This window comes from Lotus japonicus, chromosome 2 (genome assembly GCF_012489685.1).
Source record: "Lotus japonicus ecotype B-129 chromosome 2, LjGifu_v1.2".
NCBI classification, from domain to species: Eukaryota; Viridiplantae; Streptophyta; class Magnoliopsida; order Fabales; family Fabaceae; genus Lotus; species Lotus japonicus.
Genome location: NC_080042.1, coordinates 32,090,058 through 32,113,298, shown reverse-complemented (window position 1 = coordinate 32,113,298; position 23,241 = coordinate 32,090,058). Strand labels below are relative to the sequence as shown.

Genomic DNA, 23,241 nt, shown 5'->3' with positions numbered 1-23,241 from the left:
ATTCATTTATGTACACAATTTAGATCAATGAAAGAAACACGTGTGGAAAATAGTAAGGAAGAGTCAATCAGTAACATACATGTGTCATTCAAAACATAATATGACCAACTTTGGTGGATGAGCTTTATAATTTATATATTATTAAGGTTGAGAAAAAATATTGAAGATGATGATAACATTGTTACCCTAATTCCAGTTTGGGCCCCTGATGTTTCAAGAATGGGCGATCCGCACCCCCCGTGTATAAAAGTTGCGGTCAAGCTCCCCTTTGTTACAAAACTGTGCTAACGAAGCCCTTCCGTTAGCTTCCGTCTGTTGACCAAACGGAAGTGGCTTCATTAATTGACGTGGCGGCCACGTGTTATTATATTTTCTTTAAGCAATTATTTTTTCATGAAAATCACCCCCCCCCCCAATTCATAAGACCCGATCCCCCAAATTGAACCCTAATTTCACCATTGTTGAAGAGAAAAGAAAGGGAGAAGAAGATAGCAGTAGTTTGAAGAACCGGTGCGAGGGAGAAGACGATAGCAGTAGCTTGAAGAACCGATTCCCCCCAGGAAGTCGCTGCTGCGATAGATGGAAAGAGGAAGCCAAATGTCAAGTGGAAGCTCCATGACCCATGGGTCTGTTCGAGGAACGACAAGGGTTTGCGATTGTGGGGCTGAGTCGAAACTAGTTACATGTTGGGTGGGTGAAAATGCTGGCCGGCGATTCTATGGATGTGGAAAATATCAAGTAAGTTTTGACAATCGAAACTGGGTTTCCTTTTCATCTTAGTTTGGAAAATATCATTGACAATGTTTGTAATATTTCTGGGTTTCCTTTTCAGGTTTATGGGAGGAGGTTGTGCTCATATTTTCATTGGTATGATGGGGAAGGCAATGTACGTGATAGGAAGGTTATTTCTGGGCTAATCCGCAAGCTTGAAGTGCATAAGAAGAAGGAGATCTATTTGACTAGGTGTTGTGTCATTGGGTGGGGACTTAGTGCAGTTTTTCTGCTTGTGATTGTAATGTTGTTGCTGAAAATTTACCTTAGGAAATAGGGCTCATGTCATGTACTGGTTAGGAATTAAGCCTACTTGGTTATGGTGGAATGTAATTGGTAGCCTAATTGCTACTTGATATTCTAATGCAATGAGAATTCTCACAGTTTAGTCTAAAGTCTATGTTTCTATGTTGCTATATTACCTTAATTTTGCTATGGCTTGCTATCTATCCTGATGCATGTTACAAAACAAGGAAACCACATCATCCTTAATTAACACAGAAACCAAATTATGTTCACAGAAACCAAATCATGTCCACAGAAACCAAATCATACTTAATTAACACAACCTTTGAAGCTCCAAAGGTATCATGCTTAATTAAAACACCACAAAATACATAATTTAGGTTCATAACCTTCAAAGGTAAGTTAGGAACATAACAAATTACATAATTAAGGTTCCCACAACATCATAACTAAGGTTCACAAAACATCATAATTAAAGGGGCCAAAACATCAAAATATGCCTAACTAGTTCCCACTTAATCAAAACACATAATGTTGCAGCCTTCTTCAAGTGAGACTGTCTTAAGTTTCCACAACACTCAATGATGCTCTTGACCTCTTTTTGGTCCTTGATGTAGTTCCCACTTCATTTCTTGAGCTTCCTCCCTGTGATGGAACTTCTTGAGTCAAGACACCAACATTGAATTGTGCTCCTTGAGGTGGTTGCTGAGATGCTCCCTGGGGTTGTTGCTGAGATGCTCCATTAGTTGGGTTTAGGGGTGGTTGCTGAGTTGTTGCTCCCTCAGTTGTTCCACTGCCACTTGCCTCTTTAGTCTTCTTCTTCTGTTTCTGTTAGTTCCAAACATGAAATAACCAGAGCTGAAATAAAAAAAAGTTGGAAAGGAAAATAAATTTAAAACAAATTAATAAGTTAGTTGTTGCAAATCATTACCTTATTCCCTCCTGGTGGAATAACAATATCAGCAGCTGTTTTTGCCTTGCATGATCTGATGTTGTGGCCTGCCCTTCTACAGTTGCCACAAAAGACAGTTGATTGAAACCTTTGCAGCTTATGTGGATCTCTGGGCTCATCAGCAGCCCTCACCCTTTTTTTCTTTGGTCTTCCAGGAGCCCTCCTCATTGCTGGTGGGATGATTGGCAATACATTATTCCCAGGATTAGGCCACAAGTCAGGACCATTTGATGGTAGTATGATATTTTCATATGTCCTCAAAAACGTACTTTTCCTAAACACATAAATGAGATGATATCAGTAATACAAGATATGCAACATACAATTTCAGTAATACAAGATACAACATTAACACAATTACCAGTAATAAGGGTCTACAAAATCCTCAGGCCTGGTGTTGTTGTACCATATGCAAGCTACAACATGGCAGCAAGGGATACCAGTTAGGTCCCACCTTCTGCATGCACAAGATTTACCATCCAAGTTCACTGCATACTTCCAAGTCCCATTAGTTACTTCAAAAAGTGAATTCCTAGGGTCTCCAGCAGATAAAGGAAGCCATGCAGCAGCGTCTCTCTTAGACACCTCTAATTTCTTCTGAATGGTTGGACATAGATCACCCTGGTACCTAATAACCATATCCCTTTGCTTCACAATCCTGTTGGTAAGATAGAACTTCAATCCTTCAAGCATGTTGATTATAGGTTTATCCCTATACTCTAGGATTGCTCTGTTGAAGGCCTCACACATGTTATTAACTTGCAAGTCACATTTTGGGTATGTGCTATAGCCAGCTCTGCTCCATTGTTTGATAGGTATCTGCTTCATGTCATTCCAAGCCTCCTCATTCAATTCTTTCAACTTATCCATTGTCTTCTCCCAATGTGACATAGTATTTGCTCTTGCAGCAGACCAAAGTGCTCCTTTCATTTCCTGTCCAGGGTATTTCTTCCTCCAATTTCCATAGAGATGTTTAACACAGAATCTGTGATCAACATTCTCATCAGCCCCAATGTGCTCATCCAATAACCTCACCACATCACTATCATTTGAAAAGTGTCTGCACCCATGTTGAAGGGAAAACCCAGGTTGAAGGTACCACACTTTGAAGGACCTGTAACCTAGACCTCTGGCTAATTTTACCAACTCAATTGAGTTTATGGTATCAACATCACACTTCTCAACACTTTCACAGACCCCATCAATATAGTCATACGTAGGGTGAGTCACAAACTTTCCCCCATGCCAAATATGTACAGTTGCCAATCTAGATTCCAACAACCACAGTAAATTGCAATAAATTAAACACCCTGAACCATAAAATATACAGGAAACGACAGAGAGGAAGGGAAAAGGTACCTCGAATGGCCAGCAGTGTGGACCACATGCGGAGCTTCACTGTTCGACAGCGAAGGGGTTTGCCTCGGATTCCTTGCTCCAGCCGATCCACGCCGTCCACGACCTCTCCCTCTCCTTGCCATGCACGAATCTTGGTCTGCAACCGTTCGATTCAGAGATAGAAACCCAGGAACTTGAGGGATTGAAGGCGCACACTTTCTCTTTGTTCTAATGGTGAATTTAGGGTTCAATTTGGGAAAAATTTGGGGGGAATCGGGTTTGGTCAATTTAGAGGGAATGTTTTTGAAAAAAAATAAAGGTTTAAAGAAATTAAAAATACACGTAAGCCACTTCCGTTTGGTCAACAGACGGAAGCTAACAGAAGGGCCTCGTTAGCACAGTTTTGTAACAAAGGGGAGCTTGACCGCAACTTTTATACACGGGGGGTGCGGATCGCCCATTCTTGAAACATCAGGGGCCCAAACTGGAATTAAGCCAAAACAGAATTATATTGATATAATGATGAGGAAGTTAACAAGATTCACAACCCTCCTCAAAGGGATCAAAAAGACACAGAAAAAACCCTAAAGCCTAAGAGAAACAACCCAAAGAACACTGCCAACCCCGAAAGCCCACGCGGCAGAACTAGAATACAACAACCAGCACCGGCGGATCAACCCAAAAAAAAAACCCATCAAAGAGCAAGCCTAGACCGCAAGAGAGACAAAACCAAGAGGGGCAAACAAGAAAAATGGCAGCACAGCAACACCTATGAAAACCAAAACCAGACCCAGAAACGATCAGACCAAACCAAACGCTCCGCTAAGGATCTCCATAAAGTCTCGAATGGGAAGCGATGAGATGGTCAGCAAAGCTCTGAATGGCTTCCTCATCATAACGGGTGGGGACGAATCCAAGTTGTTTGGCAAGTAAGAAGTCCTTACGAGCTCTCGTCAAAGCACGAGCGGAACCGCGAGCCTCCGGGAGAATCAGAGAAGAAACCAAACTCGTAGAAACCTCTACCACTGGTACCTCAGCGACCTCAGTAATCTGAATCCCTACCTCCTTATGCTTTCCATCCTCCAAGACTTTCCTTGGCCGACCCCTCCTCCGCCGCTCCGTCACCGCAACCACCCCATCATCCACTGAAACCTCGCCATCACCACCACACCAACACCTCCGGGATAACGTGGTTTTTTTAATTGACGATGAAGATTTTTTTTAAATAGATGATGTTGTGTTTTTTTTAGAAATAAATGATGAAGATGTTGAACATGATGATGTTGTTGACGATGTTAGTTGATAATTAGTTTGAGTTAATTAAGAAGATTTGCGGGGTTAATTACAATTTAATTATTTTTGGTTTTTTTTATAACAATTACACGTAATTTCATTAAATGATGTGACATGTTCACATAAGATCCAAAATGACACATGGGCACGACGGTCGGAGGTTGATCGGCGGCACGGATGATTTCCAACCATTTAAGGTAGTTTGAGGGCCTATTTAGGAAGATTTTCCGGTGAAAGATGAAATTCAGATTTCGCTCAAAGTTCAGGGACTTTTTCACGTTTAACCCTATTTTTTAATTTAATGTTAGTATTTTACTTGGCATTCTAAAAAACACAATAAACCCATCTTCCTTTCCAACAGCCACGCCTGAGAAAGAAGCAAAGCGGTGGGATGGCAACTACGATGTCAGCAGAGAAGATGAGAACATTGGAAACAACCCTGTTTTCAGGCACTTACATTCAACCAACTTGTTTCACCACTTCCGTTTCCTACAAATCTCGAAGAACCCCAATTGCACTGACCTTAACCACCAACACACAGCCACGACCAAAGGGAAAGCCACTGGGTTGGTCATTGGAACAAACACTTGGTGCGCAATCTCTGCCTGAGAAGAAAACTGGGAAGAAAAGGGTCTTCTTTTTAGATGTTAATCCTCTCTGTTATGAAGGAAGTAAGCCCAGCATGCACTCTTTTGGTAGATGGCTCTCTCTTTTTCTCTCTCAAGTAACTAACAACGACCCTGTCATTGCGGTACTCTCTTTTCTCTCTGTTATCCTTTTATTCCCCAACATGCTTCTTTATCAATTATCATTATGTTTGTAGCTTCAAATTTGAGTAAAGAAACACTAATCCTCAACATATTTTTTTTTATCTAATTTTACTGGTGAAATGTTAGGATGCAATTGGAAGGTATAGTATAGGACTGAAGTCCCACATTGAAAATGTAGGGTTTATAAGGTCTTGGAATCTAATTGCAAGGTATCAGGTACAGGTCTGGACTCTGGAGTCCCACACTAGAAGAATAAATTTATAGTGCATGTTTGGAAACTCGTTGGAAAACCACTGTGAAATGGACAAAAACCTAAGCTAAGGGATATTGTTTCTGTCCACCATCATTTTGGTTTAACTTGGTTTTCCAACGAGTTTCCAAACATGCAGTATCTCGACTCCCAAACTGAAAGGGCTAGCTTTTGTCGCTGGGACTAGTCAAAGACCTTGAGTACCTCATTACTGTAGGACTAATATGAAAGTAATTGTCAATAAGGGGGTTGAAAATATGGTTTCTGCATTCAACTTATATAAATGTATGAAGGGAAGTGGCACTGAGTTTAGTGATTTCTTTTATTTTAAAATTATTAAGTTTTAAATTAAAGTAAAGTATATTCATCAGTCTTCCCTTAATTTTTGATGAGGTTGGATGTTTTGATGTTAAGAAATTGGTACCGGAGCCAAGTGGGATGCACCAGTTAGAGTGCTTGCTAGTTATACCACATTTGAGTGTGATTGCCTGTACAGAAATCATATGTAGTAGGTTGCATTTTCTAGATTTTTAGATGAGCACTGAGTGTACTATGTTGGGATGGCAACACAGGACACTCAGTGCTCATTGGAAAACCACATTGAAAGAATAAGTTTATGATGCATGTTTGGAAACTCATTGGAAAACCACGTTGAAATGGACAAAAACCTAATCTAAGGGAAATTGTTTCTGCCCACCATGATTTTGGTTTCAACTTGGTTTCTCAACGAGTTTCCAAACATGCACCGTGTCGACTCCCAAACCGAAATGTTAGGATGCAATTTGAAGGTTGATAGGAACTCAAAGGTGTAGGATTGAAGTCCCCATATTGAAAGTTTAGGGTTTATAAGGTCTTGGAATCTAATTGGAAGGTTTCAGATAGAATTTGGGTCCTTTAAAGTGTGGGACTCACTTTTAGAAGGTAAAGTTAGTCATATTGAAAAATCAACGGTTGTGAGTGTGATCACATAGTTGCACATGCATAGCACATTATGATGTTCTTTAAATCACAATTATTGATTTCTCAATCTACGGTTGTGTTAGTTTACATTAACTTCTAAACTGAGTCCCTCGCTTCAGAGGAGCCAAATCTGTATAGGCATAGGCCTGGAGTCCCACATTGGAAGAATCAAGAATGTATTTATGTCTTTAACTCCCAAAGTTAAAGGGCTAGCTTTTCTCGTTGGGACTAGTCAAAGGCCTTGAGTACCTCATTAGTGTAGGACTAAGATGAAAAAAATTGCCCTAATTGGGGATCAAAATTGGGTTTCTGCATTCAACTTATATAAAAGTATGAAGGGAATTAGCACTATGTTTCATGATTTCTTTTATTTGAAAAAATTATTTAGTTTTAAATTAAAGTTTATCTCCTGTGCAAATATACCTTTAAAGGAATGGAGCTGAAAATTTATTTGATGAAAAAAAATATTCAACAGTCATCCTTTAATTTTTCCATGAGGTTGGATGGTACTGGAGGCAATTTGGATGAACCAGTTAGAGTGCTTGCCTGTTGTACCACAATTGGGTGTGATTTCCTGTACAGAAATCATGTGCTCCAGTTGGTTGCCTTTTTGAGATTTTTATATGAGCAGTGGGTGTGCTTCTCTGCCAGTGAGCAGTTTGCTGTGTTCGTTTACGAAGGAGCCTAAAATTTCTTGGCAGGGTGGAACCTATGATAATTTTTAATGTTTGTAGTTGGAGCAGAAGACAAACATTCTTTAAGGGAATAATATCCTTGCTCTTAAAATGGCTTTGAGATTGGGATATGTTCTCAGTAACTTAGCTTCTATCTAGTGCTTGTGCCTGATTGTTGCAATCTCTGATTTGCAAATGGATTAGCTTGTTTTGCTGCATTCCTAGTTTGCCTGCTTCTGTTGTTTTCTTTTGTCTCTCGTCATATTTTTTCAGTTGGTGAGGGTAATCTCACCCTGATATGCTTCTTCTCTTGTCTTTTTTTCTCATTAATAATACATCTCTTCCTGTCTTTCATCAAAATAAATAACAAGACAAAATGTGATTGGTCATTAGTTTCCTTCTCCACCTCTTTTTTATGTTTTATTTTTATTTCCCTCTTTTTTTCTCCATCTTAGGCATTGTTATGATTGGGCAGGTTATTGATGGAGAAAGGGGCAGTGAGCATCGCAGAAAGCTGCTACCCTCTTATAAGGCACATAGGAAAAAGTTCACGAGACACCTATCTTCTATGCAAAGATTTTCAAGTGGTCATGTGGGGAGGTTCAATCAAGTCATAAATGATGTCCTTGGAAGGTGCAACATACCAGTGAGTTATCCTGAATCATTACTATAATTCTATTTCTCTTGTACATTTAAGGCATGTTTCTATATAATTTTTGTTTCTGATGAGTAGTACATCATTTGTTGTGAGATATTATTTAATTTATTTTTGAAAATGAAATTTATATATATATAAGAACGTTGAGAAACAACCCTCTCAACAGCGGGTACAGTAACCAAGCCAACTAGCAAAGCAAATCAGCCCTACACAAAAAGAACCTCCCAAAAAACTCTAAACCTCCCAAAAACCTCTAAACATCCCCACACATCCAAAAACCCTTAGCGTCGACTCTGCAAGATAGATCCCCATTTGAGAAACAAGGACCCAACCTAGTCAAGCAAACTAAAAACCCCACAGAAAAACTGATAGGAACCCAATTGTTAGGGATAGGCCCAATACTACTAGAGTCCATGGAAATAAGAAGAAGAGGTGCAATGCACCAAATCAATTCCCACGAGAGGAGTAACCACCTGCTGAGGTGGCATGAGCTGTGCAGGTAGTGGGAAAGAGAGAGGGATTGGGGATTATATAAGCATGTATTGTGTGAGAGAGGGTAGGCTTGAATTGAGATTAGGCTTGGACTTGGGAGAGAATGGAGGCACTCTTTAATTTGCCTCTGCTATCTTTTCGTTTATTATTTTTTTCCATCTGTAACCAAGGTTGTTAGACTCGCGAGTTAACTCGCTGACTCGCGAGTCTACATAGGAAAAACGAGTCGACTCGCTGTCAGACTCGTTTTCTGGCCTGACTCGGTCTGACTCGGCCTGACTCGGTCTGACTCGGTGACCGAGTCACCGAGTCAAGTTTTTTTTTTTTTTTTTTTAAGTTAAAAAATCCCAAATTTATTAAAAATCCCTAAAACTAAACCTATTTTCAACCTCTATCGCGTTCCTCTTCCTTCTTTGCTTCAAAAAATCTTGGATGCTCTTATAATTAGATTATATGTTTGTATTTATTCTTCATGTGACAAGGTTATACTTAGTAAATTTTCATTTCTGGTAGACTCGAGTCTCGTCGAGTCTACGAGTCGAGTCTACGAGTCGAGTCTACCTACCCAAAACGAGTCTGCTTAGACTCACGAGTCTGACAACCTTGTCTGTAACTACTGCTACATTGATTCTTGGTGATTTCACCAGAATCTCAGTAAATAATACAAGTTAATTTCAGTCTATTCCTTCCATTTTTCTGGGTTTCTAACAAAAACCCACAAGTGCATAGAGCTGAGACCCGTACCTACAGAAAAACAACAAACAGAGATAAACAAAGATAAAAAAGAAAAACTAGATACGAAAGAAGGCCAGACGAGAAAACAACAACCAGCAGCATGCAAGCTCCAACACAGCCACCAGACCACCTCCTCAAACGCGACAGTCAAGGGAGAGAAACATTAAGGCAGGAAGGAAACTGTAGCCTCGACGCTCCTGGCTTAACCCACACAGCAAAGAGATGGTCAAACCCAAACTCCACTCTAGAAGCACCACCGTCGATGACCTGCAAAGAAACCAACAACCAAAACCCATCCTTCATTCTCAAAATTGCTTAAAAACTAAATGCATACTTTTCTTGTTTAAATTAGTTATTCCCCGAACCCCAAAGCAATGGTAGAGAAGTACAGCTCTTCCTATGTTGTTGAAATAGATAATAGTCATTGCATTTTCACTGGGAGAAAGGGAAGAACCTTTCAAAATACGTGTCAATTTTTAAATTACAGTCTTGCCACAAACAATTAGGGGAGAACCCCCCCCCCTCCCCCCTCGTGCCTAGGACTGGGCATCTAAAGCGTGGAGATCACAAACTTCATATTCATCGGAGTTCAGAATGCCCTTATCCCATCATGGGATATCTACAGGGTGAGTCAGGTTAATTCTTTAATTTTAAATTCAAATGGCGGCCCAAGAATTGGCTATTACACTATATTAGGATGAGTTAGGTGTAACTCCAAAAGCTAGCTTAGGGTGAGGATTCCCTATCATTTATAAGAACTTCATTAGCCATATCTCAAGTCAATGTGCTACCTCAGTAGAACCTACTACTAGTACTACGTGGATTTAGTTTAAATATTAAGGGCATAATAGTTTTAGCCTGTAATTGAGAGTTTTTTAGGGAGGGAAATGGAAGACTTTGAGGGGAAGAGAAGGGAAGGGAGGGTAAGCCCTCCCCTTGTCTGGAAAAGAAAAAGAAAACGACTGATAGCCTAATGGAGTTCAGGCACAAATAGAAGAAAAGAAAATCATATTTCTAATATCTATTCAACTATGCCTGTTATCCTTAGAAATGATCCTGTTTGATATGATCACACATGTAGAGTTTTGAAAGCTGTTGGTTCTTAATTCTTATAAATAACATTACCTTTCTTCTCCATTTTACCTTGGCTTTGGCAGGCTTCTGATTGGAAATATTCAGCAATATTTTCTAATCCTAAAGTTTGTTGAGTTAGCGCATGGTGAAGTTGACTGTCATTTACAACCTATGGATAGTGGGCTATAAAGTGATGGATTATATTAACAATTTTAAGATCTTGGGTCCTCCTTAACAGGCTACGGCCTCTTTCTTTGCCAACTTATGCCATTTTTTGGTACTTAGTACTTAGTCATGACTTTTACAACAACAAAATCTCTTAAAATCTGATACCCTTTTCTAAGCTCCATACACTCATTCCTCCAACTAGATAGGTTTGGGGTCTTATCATTTATCTTGGGTTTTATTTTAGTGTAAGATTATAATTATAATTACTGATAAGTACCAATGTGGAAACTGATAGGGTCCCTATTTCCACATCATCATTGCCACATGAGGAGCTGATTCATAGTAGGACAAATAGGCCTGGAATCTTTCAGGTGTATTCTAGAAGGGGTAAGAAGGGAAATAGTGGCTAAGTTAGTTAGAAAGGGGGACAGGTGGTGAAATGAGAGCTGGCAAGTTAGTACTGAATATAAGGAATAGCTGAGGGAATGTGGATGATTACCTTTGGATATTGTAGACATTAGAATGATTAGGAAGTGCTAACTTCCTAGCGGAGCTCTGCTCTGAGTAAAGGAATAGAAGGAGGAGTTCTCCATTTCCTCTGTAATCCATTTTAATCAATTCAATAAAGCTCTCAGTATTTTTAGTGAATCTTTTCTGTACTGTTTTCCTTGATTCTGGAATTTGGTTCCTATCAATTGGTCCGACCTACCGGATTATCGAGGAAGAGCCAGTGAATGCCACCAACGAAGAAGAAACAAATGGATGCGAAGGTAAATGCTCTGGAGAATGAGATCTCTGAGGTTCGCACCACACTCGTTGATGTGCAAACCACTGTGAAGGAGAATCACGCGAGTTTGCTAGCGATGCTTGAACGTGTTCTGGGGAAGACGATGGCCGATGAAGGCAGCTCAGGAGGAGCATCGAAGGGCACGCCGACGAGAGATCCACCGATCGAGAAGGATGGCGCTAAGAACCCGACTCCCAAATCGCTGAGTGAAGAAACGCTATCTGAGTACCGTCATGCGGTGAAGAAGGTGGAGCTACCATCTTTCTCCGGCGATGACCCGGCGGGATGGATCTCGCGTGCCGAGATCTATTTCCAGGTACATGAGACGGCACCTGAGATTAAGGTAAGGCTGGCTCAGCTGAGCATGGAGGGACCTACGATCCACTTCTTCAACTCACTAATTGGGGAAGAAGAGGGATTAACATGGGATGGTCTGAAGGAAGCCTTGCTCGGAAGATATGGAGGTCACGGCGATGGCGACATCTACGAGCAACTGACAGAATTGAAGCAGGGGGGAACAGTGGATGAGTACATCACTGAATTTGAGTATCCAGTCCGGTGATCTTGGTTAAAAAGAAGGACAATTCTTGGAGGATGTGTGTGGACTACAGGGCGCTAAATAAGGCCACCATTCCAGATAAGTTTCCGATTCCGGTGATTGAAGAACTTTTGGATGAGTTGCACGGAGCAGATTTTTACAGCAAGCTTGATCTGAAATCGGGGTATCACCAAGTACGCGTGAGGCAATCAGACATTGAGAAAACCGCTTTCCGGACGCACGAGGGGCATTATGAGTACTTGGTAATGCCCTTTGGGCTCATGAATGCTCCTGCAACCTTCCAAAGTCTCATGAATGATGTTTTCCGCCATTTATTGAGGAAGTGTGTGCCAGTATTCTTTGACGATATCCTGATATATAGTAAAGGATGGAAGGCTCACATGGAACAACTGGAGGAAGTATTAAAACTGCTGGATCAACACCAACTTGTGGCTAATAGAAAGAAATGCTCTTTTGGCCAACGAACCATAGAGTACTTAGGGCACTTGATACATGAGAAAGGTGTGGCTGTGGATCCAAGCAAGGTACAAAGTGTGCTTAAGTGGCCAATTCCACGAAATGTGAAGGGAGTACGGGGTTTTTTGGGACTCACCGGGTATTACAGGAAGTTCATAAGAGACTATGGGAAAATAGCTAAGCCGCTGACAGAGTTGACAAAGAAGGATAATTTCAAGTGGAGCCCTTCTGCACAACAAGCTTTTGAGGAATTAAAAGAGAAGTTGACCACTGCTCCTGTGCTGTCTCTTCCAGACTTTTCAAAAGGATTTGTGATTGAATGTGATGCCTCGGGTGTGGGTATAGGGGCTATTCTAATGCAGGACAAGCGACCCATAGCTTATTATAGCAAGGCTTTGGGAGTGAGAAACTTGTCTAAGTCAGCTTATGAAAAGGAGTTGATGGCAGTGGTTCTTGCCAATACAACATTGGAGACCTTACCTGTTAGGAAGGAGATTCACCGTATCTACTGATCAGAAAAGCTTGAAACAACTGATGCAGCAGAGGATAGTCACAGCAGAACAACAGAATTGGGCGGCAAAACTTCTGGGGTATGATTTTGAAATTGCCTATAAGCAAGGAAAGATGAATAAAGGGGCTGACGCACTTTCCAGGATCCATGAAGGGGCAGAGTTGAGCCACATCACATCGTTTCCTCTGTGGGAGCAGAATCAGCAAGTACAGTTTGAAGTAAGCCAAGATGACAAGTTACAAGAAATCATCAAACAGTTGCTTCTTGACCCTACTGCCAAGCCAGGGTATGAATACAAACAAGGGGTCTTATTGTATGAAGGCAGGTTGGTCATCCCTTCCACATCTCACCTCATCCCCACACTCTTAAATGAGTTTCATGCTACTCCTCTAGGAGGTCATTCTGGGTTCAACAAAACGTACCGCAGAATCGCTGCCAATGTATATTGGGTGGGAATGAAGGGCACCATACAAGACTATTGATAGCAATTCCGCAAGTGCACGGATTGATCGAAGTAATAAAAAGATATCGAACCACAGAGATAGTTGTTTATCAAATTGTTCAAGGATTTTAAAGTTCAGAATTGTAAAGGGGAAAAGCAATATATGTTTGAAGTTTAATTGTGTGAAAAACACTTGTGAGTAAAAGGTGAGAATTATAATTCAGAAAAGAAGTACCCTGGACAAAGCTCCACTTAGTCCAATTATGGTTCTCAAATCAAATTCTTATATGAAGTTCAGAATCCTTATCCATGATGTTATAGCCTCTACCTCTACTTGTTAATTCCTTAATCAAGTAAATCATTCAATTTCATTTGCCAAACCTAATGCCTTAGTGCCTAGTCAATTCAATTGAAGAATGAAGTTTATAAGTTCAGGCCAACACAATAAGTTCCTACCCTTATTCCTAAGTGATAGCAAACAAATCAATCTAATCCCAAGTCCCTTAATCCTCACCAACTTCCGTTGTGCAAGAAGAAAGCAAAACACTTGTGTGCACTCAAGAGAATATTGATTCAGAGAAAAGATACATGGAAAAGAAACTTTATTCATATAAGAAAATGAGAAGTCTAAACCATAATCAGAACTAAGGTTCAATTCACCAAAAATACAAAGAGAAACTAGCCAAGCATGACTAGAGAATTCATAATGCAAACTAAAGGAATAAAAACCTGAAAGAAGAGGGCCAAGAAGCTTTTCACAAGCTCCAAGAACCTAAACCTCTAAGTTTTGTTCAAAAAGTTACAAGATACCTAAAAGAAATAACAAAATCCCTATTTATAGAGTTTCCAGCGGTAATCCACGCATGTGCGTGGCCTCCTCCACGCACATGCGTGGGCAAAACGCTCAAAATCGCACAATTCGCAGCATCAGATTTTGCCACCACGCATGTGCGTGGATCAGACGGCGCACATGCGTGGGCATCAGGTTTTCCAACAGGAGCTCCACGCATGTGCGTGGGATACATGGCGCACATGCGTGGCTCATCTGGTTTTTCTTCAATTTTGTAACTCCCACTTCTCCTATCATCATGACTCTTAACTTAGCTTTCAACCATCATCATTAGCCATCAAAAACCTATCAAACCTGAAAAGAATCTCAAGAAACCATCAAAACAACAATGTAACTCATTGGAACATGTCATTAATCATGATAATTCATCATCCTATCATTCAATTCAGCAAATAAAACCCTCAATGTGCAATCAACACTCATGAATTCAAAGGACTTCAGCTCAAAACTGACCATAGGAATTACTCTCTAACTAAACTAATAAAAAGACTAAATAAATTGATTAAAAACACCTAAACTAATGCAGATGCAATTATGAATAAAAAGGGACTCAACTTGACTAAAAACTCAATAAAGGACTCAAAAAGGAAAAGAAAGAAACAAGAAGGACTCGATAAACATAGAATAAACCTCGGGTCATCACACCACTATACTCAACGGCAGCTTGTCCTCAAGCGTAAACTCAAGGTAGCTTGTCCTCAAGCACAGAATAAATCACCTCTTCTTCAGCTGCTTAAGCTTTTCAAAACAAGATACTTCACACAACAAGAGAAAGGTCAAATGCACACAACTAAAGATGAAAAGTCAGCAAGAGTAAGCAAGACTTCCAAGCAAGAGCTCATCAACTTCCTCACATATCAAACACTTTCCTCACATTTTGGTGCTCTAACATACAAGCACAAAACTTTAGCCCTGGTAATCAATCAAATCAAAGTTAGTTGCAAAGTAGCAAGAATCAGAGAGACTGAAAATGATTGTAACTTTGGCTAGGGTAAAGGTAGGGAAACCAAGAAAAAGGGTAGCACAAGGGGCTCTCAAAACATGTTGGGGTGAGTGACTTCTTTATTCAACACAACCTGAGCAGAATGTTTAGACTTTGGGATTCCTTCCTTCTTTTTATTTTATTTTCTTTTTCTTATGTTTTTCAATTGTCAAGGCACTTGCCCTTCTTTTGACAATTCAGCTAGCTTTTTTTTTTTCTTTTCTTTGTTAGGAAGGAATTCCTTTTATAATTTTACCTGCTCAAACAAAACCATAAGACACTCACCAACAACACAATTCACCATAGTTTGGGGGCCAAGAAAAATTATTCAATTATAAGGCTCAACTTGGGCAACTAGGGAAAAAAAATGCAATTTCAGCAAAGTTCTGAGGCCAGAAATAATTTCCTACCAAGTCTCTTCAAAGATTCAAGCGCTAAGCAACAACCAACATGCATTTCAAAACAGAGCTAAGTATGTGCAAGCATGTTAGGAATAAACTTTGAGACACTCAGCACTCAACAAAAACAATAGGGTGTTGAAGTGAAACATCCTTTCTTATGAACTCAAGCAAGTAAGATCAAGCTACCTCACCTTCCAATCACAATAGCATGTTCAAAGACCACAAGATAAAAACATGGAAGTATCAACAACTTTCAATAAGAAGCAGCTAATTCAAGGGTGAAACCACTTAAGCAAGTTCAGCATAGCAGCAAGAAACCCAAGGATATCCATACTGACTCAAAGGTAGAAAGCAAAACATGCAAAAGACTCGATGCACTAACTACCTAAAAAGAAAAAGAAAACGATTTTTTTTTATAGAAGAACACAAAATTAAAGCAAACTCAAATTAAAGAAAAACAAACCTGGACTTGGGTTGCCTCCCAAGAAGCTCAATTTTTAAGTCTTTGATAGACTACCCCGGACTCAAAGTTCTAGCCGGGGTTTATAGCAAATTGCATTAGATCCTTTAGATCATGCAAATTTTGACACAACTGCATCATCATATTATCTGCATTTCCAGATATCATGGCAACATAAATCAAATTATGAATAGAGAGTTTAAGAAAATTCTCACTAATTTGTTTCCATTTTGTGTTGAGAAAATTCCACCCTCTTGCTTGTTCCTTGCCATGCTTTCCATTGATCCACAAGTCCTTGATATTGATGCTAAGACTTGGAGTTTCCTCCTCATCTTTCTGAATTTTGTGTCCAAAAACAAAATCCTCTATGGATACATCATGAGCATCACCCCATTCAATCACATCTTCCATTTGCTCACCCATTGTATTTTCACTTTTTGTCTCAAGAACATTGGTGAAGTATTCTTTTGGGGATTCTTCTTCACTCTGTGGCTCCTCACTTTTCTCCACAATGTCACTTTCATGGATAGTAAGTGATTGCTCTCCCTCCTCCAAAGCTTGAGGGCTGAAATATTCTAGGACCCCTTCAGCTATGGTTTTGGCTATATGTTCCAACTGAGTCTCCAAATTCTTGATGGAAGCTTCTTGATTCCTTAAGCTGGCCCTGGTTTCATTCATGAAACTTTGCATGGTGAGTGCCAACTCTTCTATTTTCTCTTCTAAGCTCTCTTGATATTGATGGGGTTGTTCCTGGTCAAATGGTTGATATTCAAACTCTCCATAGTATTGATGACTTGGTAGATCCCATGGATTGGAATTGCCATCACCTTCCCAAAAGATATCGGGTTGTCTTTCCCATCCTTGGTCATAGTATTGGCATTGGTCATATCCATGGAATCCACTGAAATCAAAAGCATCCATTGAACCTTGTAAAAATCACTTTCACACAAACAGGTTAGTAGCACCAATTCAATGAAGCAATAAAAATTCCAAGCAATAAAACTCAAGAATCAATCAACAAAACAAAACTATCCCCGACAACGGCGCCAAAAACTTGATAGCAATTCCGCAAGTGCACGGATTGATCGAAGTAATAAAAAGATATCGAACCACAGAGATAGTTGTTTATCAAATTGTTCAAGGATTTTAAAGTTCAGAATTGTAAAGGGGAAAAGCAATATATGTTTGAAGTTTAATTGTGTGAAAAACACTTGTGAGTAAAAGGTGAGAATTATAATTCAGAAAAGAAGTACCCTGGACAAAGCTCCACTTAGTCCAATTATGGTTCTCAAATCAAATTCTTATATGAAGTTCAGAATCCTTATCCATGATGTTATAGCCTCTACCTCTACTTGTTAATTCCTTAATCAAGTAAATCATTCAATTTCATTTGCCAAACCTAATGCCTTAGTGCCTAGTCAATTCAATTGAAGAATGAAGTTTATAAGTTCAGGCCAACACAATAAGTTCCTACCCTTATTCCTAAGTGATAGCAAACAAATCAATCTAATCCCAAGTCCCTTAATCCTCACCAACTTCCGTTGTGCAAGAAGAAAGCAAAACACTTGTGTGCACTCAAGAGAATATTGATTCAGAGAAAAGATACATGGAAAAGAAACTTTATTCATATAAGAAAATGAGAAGTCTAAACCATAATCAGAACTAAGGTTCACTTCACCCAAAATACAAAGAGAAACTAGCCAAGCATGACTAGGGAATTCATAATGCAAACTAAAGGAATAAAAACCTGAAAGAAGAGGGCCAAGAAGCCTTTCACAAGCTCCAAGAACCTAAACCTCTAAGTTTTGTTCAAAAAGTTACAAGATACCTAAAAGAAATAACAAAATCCCTATTTATAGAGTTTCCAGCGGTAATCCACGCATGTGCGTGGCCTCCTCCACGCACATGCGTGGGCAAAACGCTCAAAATCGCACAATTCGCAGCATCAGATTTTGCCACCACGCATGTGCGTGGATCAGACGGCGCACATGCGTGGGCATCAGGTTTTCCAACAGGAGCTCCACGCATGTGCGTGGGATACATGGCGCACATGCGTGGCTCATCTGGTTTTTCTTCAATTTTGTAACTCCCACTTCTCCTATCATCATGGCTCTTAACTTAGCTTTCAACCATCATCATTAGCCATCAAAAACCTATCAAACCTGAAAAGAATCTCAAGAAACCATCAAAACAACAATGTAACTCATTGGAACATGTCATTAATCATGATAATTCATCATCCTATCATTCAATTCAGCAAATAAAACCCTCAATGTGCAATCAACACTCATGAATTCAAAGGACTTCAGCTCAAAACTGACCATAGGAATTACTCTCTAACTAAACTAATAAAAAGACTAAATAAATTGATTAAAAACACCTAAACTAATGCAGATGCAATTATGAATAAAAAGGGACTCAACTTGACTAAAAACTCAATAAAGGACTCAAAAAGGAAAAGAAAGAAACAAGAAGGACTCGATAAACATAGAATAAACCTCGGGTCATCAACTATGTGCGCAACTATGATATATGCCAACGTCAAAAGTACTTAGCAACATCCCCGGGGGGATTATTACAACCGTTGCCTATTCCGGAACAGATATGGGATGAAATCTCTATGGATTTCATTACGGGATTACCAAAGTCTAGGGGATTTGAGGCTATATTGGTCGTGGTTGATCGATTGTCCAAATACTCTCACTTTATCCCTCTCAAGCATCCTTATACAGCAAGGAGTATCGCGGAGGTGTTTTGCAAGGAAATAGTGAGGCTCCTTGGGGTTCAGACATCCATAGTCAGTGATCGAGACCCTATTTTCATGAGCAGCTTTTGGAAGGAAATATTCAGAATGCAGGGCACACAACTGAGGATGAGTTCAGCATATCATCCGGAGTCCGATGGGCAGACAGAGGTAGTCAATAGGTGCCTTGAAACCTATTTACGCTGTTTTATTTCTGATCAACCCAAGACTTGGGTGCTTTGGGTGCATTGGGCTGAGTATTGGTTCAACACCAATTATCACGTGTCTACTGGCAAATCCCCTTTTGAAGTGGTCTATGGCAGAGTTCCACCAACCCTCACACGTTGGTTGCAAGGTGAGACAAAGGTAGAAGCAGTACAGAGGGACTTGGTGGATCGAGATGAGGCTTTAAGGCAATTGCGGAGTCAATTGCTTCGAGCGCAGGAGAAAATGAAGTCTTATGCCAACAAGAAAAGGAGGGATCAGAGTTTTAGTGTTGGAGAGTGGGTTTTTGTCAAACTAAGAGCCCATAGACAGCAATCAGTGGTAACAAGGATCAATGCCAAGCTAGCAGCCAGGTATTATGGTCCTTATCCGATTCTTGAACGCATTGGAGCTGTAGCTTACAAGTTGAAACTTCCTCCTGACTCAAGAGTACATCCAGTGTTCCATGTATCTCTTCTGAAGAAGGCAGTAGGGAGTTACCAAGAGGATGAAGAACTTCCTGAACTTTTAGGAGAGGATCAGATGGGGGAATATGAACCTGTGGTTGTACTTGCTACTCGAACAGTCAAACAGCAAAATGAAGACACCAAGCAAGTCTTGGTCCAATGGAAGGGAAAGTCTGCAGAAGAAGCTACATGGGAAGAGACCATTATGATGCAAAGTCAATTTCCTTCATTCAACCTTGAGGACAAGGTTGCAGTTGAAGAAGGAGGTGTTGATAGGGTCCCTATTTCCACATCATCATTGCCACATGAGGAGCTGATTCATAGTAGGACAAATAGGCCTGGAATCTTTCAGGTGTATTCTAGAAGGGGTAAGAAGGGAAATAGTGGCTAAGTTAGTTAGAAAGGGGGACAGGTGGTGAAATGAGAGCTGGCAAGTTAGTACTGAATATAAGGAATAGCTGAGGGAATGTGGAGGATTACCTTTGGATATTGTAGACATTAGAATGATTAGGAAGTGCTAACTTCCTAGCGGAGCTCTGCTCTGAGTAAAGGAATAGAAGGAGGAGTTCTCCATTTCCTCTGTAATCCATTTTAATCAATTCAATAAAGCTCTCAGTATTTTTAGTGAATCTTTTCTGTACTGTTTTCCTTGATTCTGGAATTTGGTTCCTATCAGAAACTAGTGACTTAACTAATGCCATTCATTTTCTTCTTAAGCATTCTTTAAGTTAATTTTTGTATTCATCAATCATTATGGAAGAATGTTAACTTTGCTCTCAGGAACGTGAGCAAAAGAGCAATGTTTACCTTTATTCAATCAAAGTATTCATTAGTGATTTGATGAAAGCATGTAGGTTATAAAAATTGATGGCCATGAAGCTGATGATGTTGTAGCTACACTTGCTGGACAAGTTCTCAATAAAGGGTTTCGAGTGGTGATTGCCTCCCCGGATAAGGATTTTAAACAACTTATTTCTGAAGATGTGCAAATGGTTATGCCTTTGCCAGATTTACAGAGATGGTCCTTCTACACCCTGAGGCACTACAGAGACCAGTACAATTGTGATCCCCAGTCTGATCTCAGCCTTAGTGAGTACATACACTACAGCTATATTCATGTTTCCATCCTTTACATTTTATGTTAACACAAATATCCATTGACAATATATTAAAAACTTTTAACTGGACAACAACCAATTTTTTGTTTTCTATTAGAAAACATTTGATATCATGAACTGGATTTTTGAAGTTGTATTGATTAGATACCACTAGACGGGCTTTTCACAAAGTAAAACGTTTATAAGTGCTTATCTGGTAGAACCCTGTTGCTTGAAGAACTAGAATGTAGTCAAAGAAATACAAATATGGATTTTGATATAAATGGATCATAATAGACAGATTGAAATGAAACTTTATTACTGAATATGCTGACGTACTGTTGCAACTTGCAACAGTCTAGTACATGGTAGGAAGAAGATGAACCGTACAGAGAATCACACCCTCATAAGATCTAGATACAATTGGTCCTGTTCCACTTTCTTCTATTTAACATTCTCTCCTCGGTAACTATCTAATTAACTAACAGTTGTTAGTAGTTTGTTACACAGTTAGGATCTATTCAAGCGGTGTGATCCCCTGCTTCACCTCTATTCTTTCTCACATATACCTTCTCAAAGTAAGAAAACCTCATGATTCAGAGTTTAAATGGGTAAAAATGAATTAACATTGAATGAACAAGTGTTTACATACCTGTCATTTATACTCTTTGTGTCTGTAGTATACTAACTATCCTGTGCTAACACGCACTTATGTGTCTATACTAACTATCCTGTGCTGACACGCACTGAACACGTGCCTCCAATCAGTTACAACTAATCAGGAAACAAAAACAACTCTAATCAGTAAAGGTAATTATTAACACTAAACAGCAAAGCTAATTATACTCTAATACCTTCCTAATGAGGTCTATGTCTGCCAGATTTCCTTCTGACACTTCTTAATCTTAACAGGTGATTGTGTTATTGTCTACTAACTACTTAAATAAATATAATGCAACATGACTAACATTTCTATCAATATATGCTGTCATTTTGTAGGATGTATAGTAGGTGATGAAGTTGATGGCGTTCCTGGCATCCAACATGTGGTCCCTAGTTTCGGCCGGAAGACTGCTCTAAAACTTATTAAAAAGCACGGTTCACTGGAAACTTTATTGAGTGCTGCTGAAGTAAGGACTGTGGGCAGACCATATGCACAGGATGCCCTTACAAAGTATGCTGATTACCTACGGAGAAACTATGAAGTTCTTGCCTTGAAGATGTATTAACGATACTTCCTAAATCTTCCTTCACATCTTTGTTTTTGTGGTTTTATTTTTTTTCATTTATGTTCATTTATTCCTGGATTTTTTTATTCGTACATAGAAAAAAAGATAAATCCATGCCGACATACTTCATTTCTTCCAATTCCAACCTTTAATCATCCTCTGTATTTTCACCATGGATCAAAATTTCTGGCAGGGATGTAAATGTCCAACTTTATGAAGAGTGGTTGGTGGAGAGAGACACTCAAAACGATGCAATTGCACTATCTACCTTCTTTAAATATTTGGAAGAAAGTAAGGAGCTCACCTACAATAACAGACCTAACCTTTATAATGGTTGAATTCATACAGGTAACTGCTGTGAAATATCTTAGATTCATGTCAATCCAAAATCGTACCAAATTTTCGGGAACCATGCTAACACTTGAAACATCAGCCCATGATGCTGTCACTCCAGGAGTTATGGTTGCCCTAATATAATTCATTTATGAACATGTTAGCTACTTTTGGTTTCATATATGCATCACCTAATCAGTATTCTTTTTGCTAATGAAATAGTATTAACTGTACTGTTTTCCCTCTTTAAAATGCTGAATATGAAAATTTGTGTTCTTGCATGCTAGGGATCTTGCTGGTATTATGTTTGCTGACTATAAAAACGAAGCTTGCTATAACTGCTTCATCAGCATCCGTACAGTGGACTTGCTTTCCACTAAGTCAGCATCTGTGTTTTCCACTGACGAACAAGCATGCCTAACATTTATGTTTGGAGCGATGGAGAGCACCGATCTACGCAAATGAGGCCATATATACTTCTACCAGTGGGTTGTTATGAAATTGAAATTGCAACCAGAATAGAAGCATGCTTCGATCAGTTTAATCAATTCTGGCACCCAGAAGCTACACACAAAAACTTCTCCTCAGCATTAATTCTGGTTTCAAATCAATTATAGAATAATTTCGAAACATGCTCTAGATATGAGACAATATCTTCAGATATCTCATATCTGCATTGAGGTACATATAAACTAGTCTGCCTCCACATTTCGTGAACATGTTCCGATAATTTATTACATACACTTTACATCTTTGTTGGGATTTTGATTTGTTGTCCAGTTGTGAGGAGATAAATTTCATTGTATGGAAATGTTTTATAATGGTTATTCTGGTGGTCACCATTCTATTTGAAAATAATGGTATTGGCTTTATTGTCAACTGCAAATATTTTGAAGATTTGGGGACATTGATTTTGTGATTCTTAGTCTTTTATAGCCGTAAAAACGTCCATTATGGAGTTTCCTTCCTGTCGGGAACAAATTGAAAGTTCACAGCAAACCAAACTCTAAACCTTAACCATACAGCTTTTAGCTTTAAATATCATGATTCTTTGAAGTGGAAACTATGTCAGGAATTCAGAAACACCTTCCAGAAACTGTAGCAACACTATCCAGCATACTAGTAACCTCCTGATCTTGATTTTCTCAAGTGGAAACTATGTCATGTTCCCTCATGTTATGTCTTTTTCACTCTTCATATGTAATAAATAGGTGGGAACCTGTTATGAAGAGATTGAGATCGATACATACAATGTTATACTTGACATTGTCATGTGACGTGAGAGGATCTTAATATGTTACATCCACATACACCTGTCTTTTTTTTAAAGAGTATTAGC

At 39.4% G+C, this 23,241-nt stretch overlaps 3 protein-coding genes across 4 annotated transcripts; 2 read left to right on the top strand and 1 right to left on the bottom strand.

Annotated features, from left to right (window-relative positions):
• Window positions 1–445: 445 nt before the first annotated feature.
• LOC130735345 (uncharacterized) lies at window positions 446–1,106 on the top strand. The gene is made up of 2 exons (XM_057587385.1): window positions 446–738; window positions 833–1,106. The coding sequence occupies exons 1-2, from the start codon at window positions 580–582 to the stop codon at window positions 1,046–1,048; spliced, it is 375 nt and encodes a 124-aa protein (XP_057443368.1). The 5' UTR covers window positions 446–579; the 3' UTR covers window positions 1,049–1,106.
• Window positions 1,107–1,508: 402 nt separating this feature from the next.
• LOC130735344 (uncharacterized) lies at window positions 1,509–2,941 on the bottom strand. 2 transcript variants are annotated; one of them, XM_057587383.1, is made up of 2 exons: window positions 1,949–2,941; window positions 1,509–1,845 (listed from the first exon to the last, which is right to left on the bottom strand). In XM_057587383.1, the coding sequence occupies exons 1-2, from the start codon at window positions 2,135–2,137 to the stop codon at window positions 1,579–1,581; spliced, it is 456 nt and encodes a 151-aa protein (XP_057443366.1). In that variant the 5' UTR covers window positions 2,138–2,941; the 3' UTR covers window positions 1,509–1,578. Both variants share the same exon structure in this region; 1 of them encodes a protein (XP_057443366.1).
• A 1,983-nt stretch (window positions 2,942–4,924) lies between these two features.
• Window positions 4,925–22,827, top strand: LOC130737895 (uncharacterized). Its single transcript, XM_057589753.1, has 6 exons — window positions 4,925–5,351; window positions 7,730–7,900; window positions 20,098–20,332; window positions 21,340–21,562; window positions 21,763–21,917; window positions 22,190–22,827. The coding sequence occupies exons 1-5, from the start codon at window positions 4,992–4,994 to the stop codon at window positions 21,905–21,907; spliced, it is 1,134 nt and encodes a 377-aa protein (XP_057445736.1). The 5' UTR covers window positions 4,925–4,991; the 3' UTR covers window positions 21,908–21,917; window positions 22,190–22,827.
• Window positions 22,828–23,241: the final 414 nt, after the last annotated feature.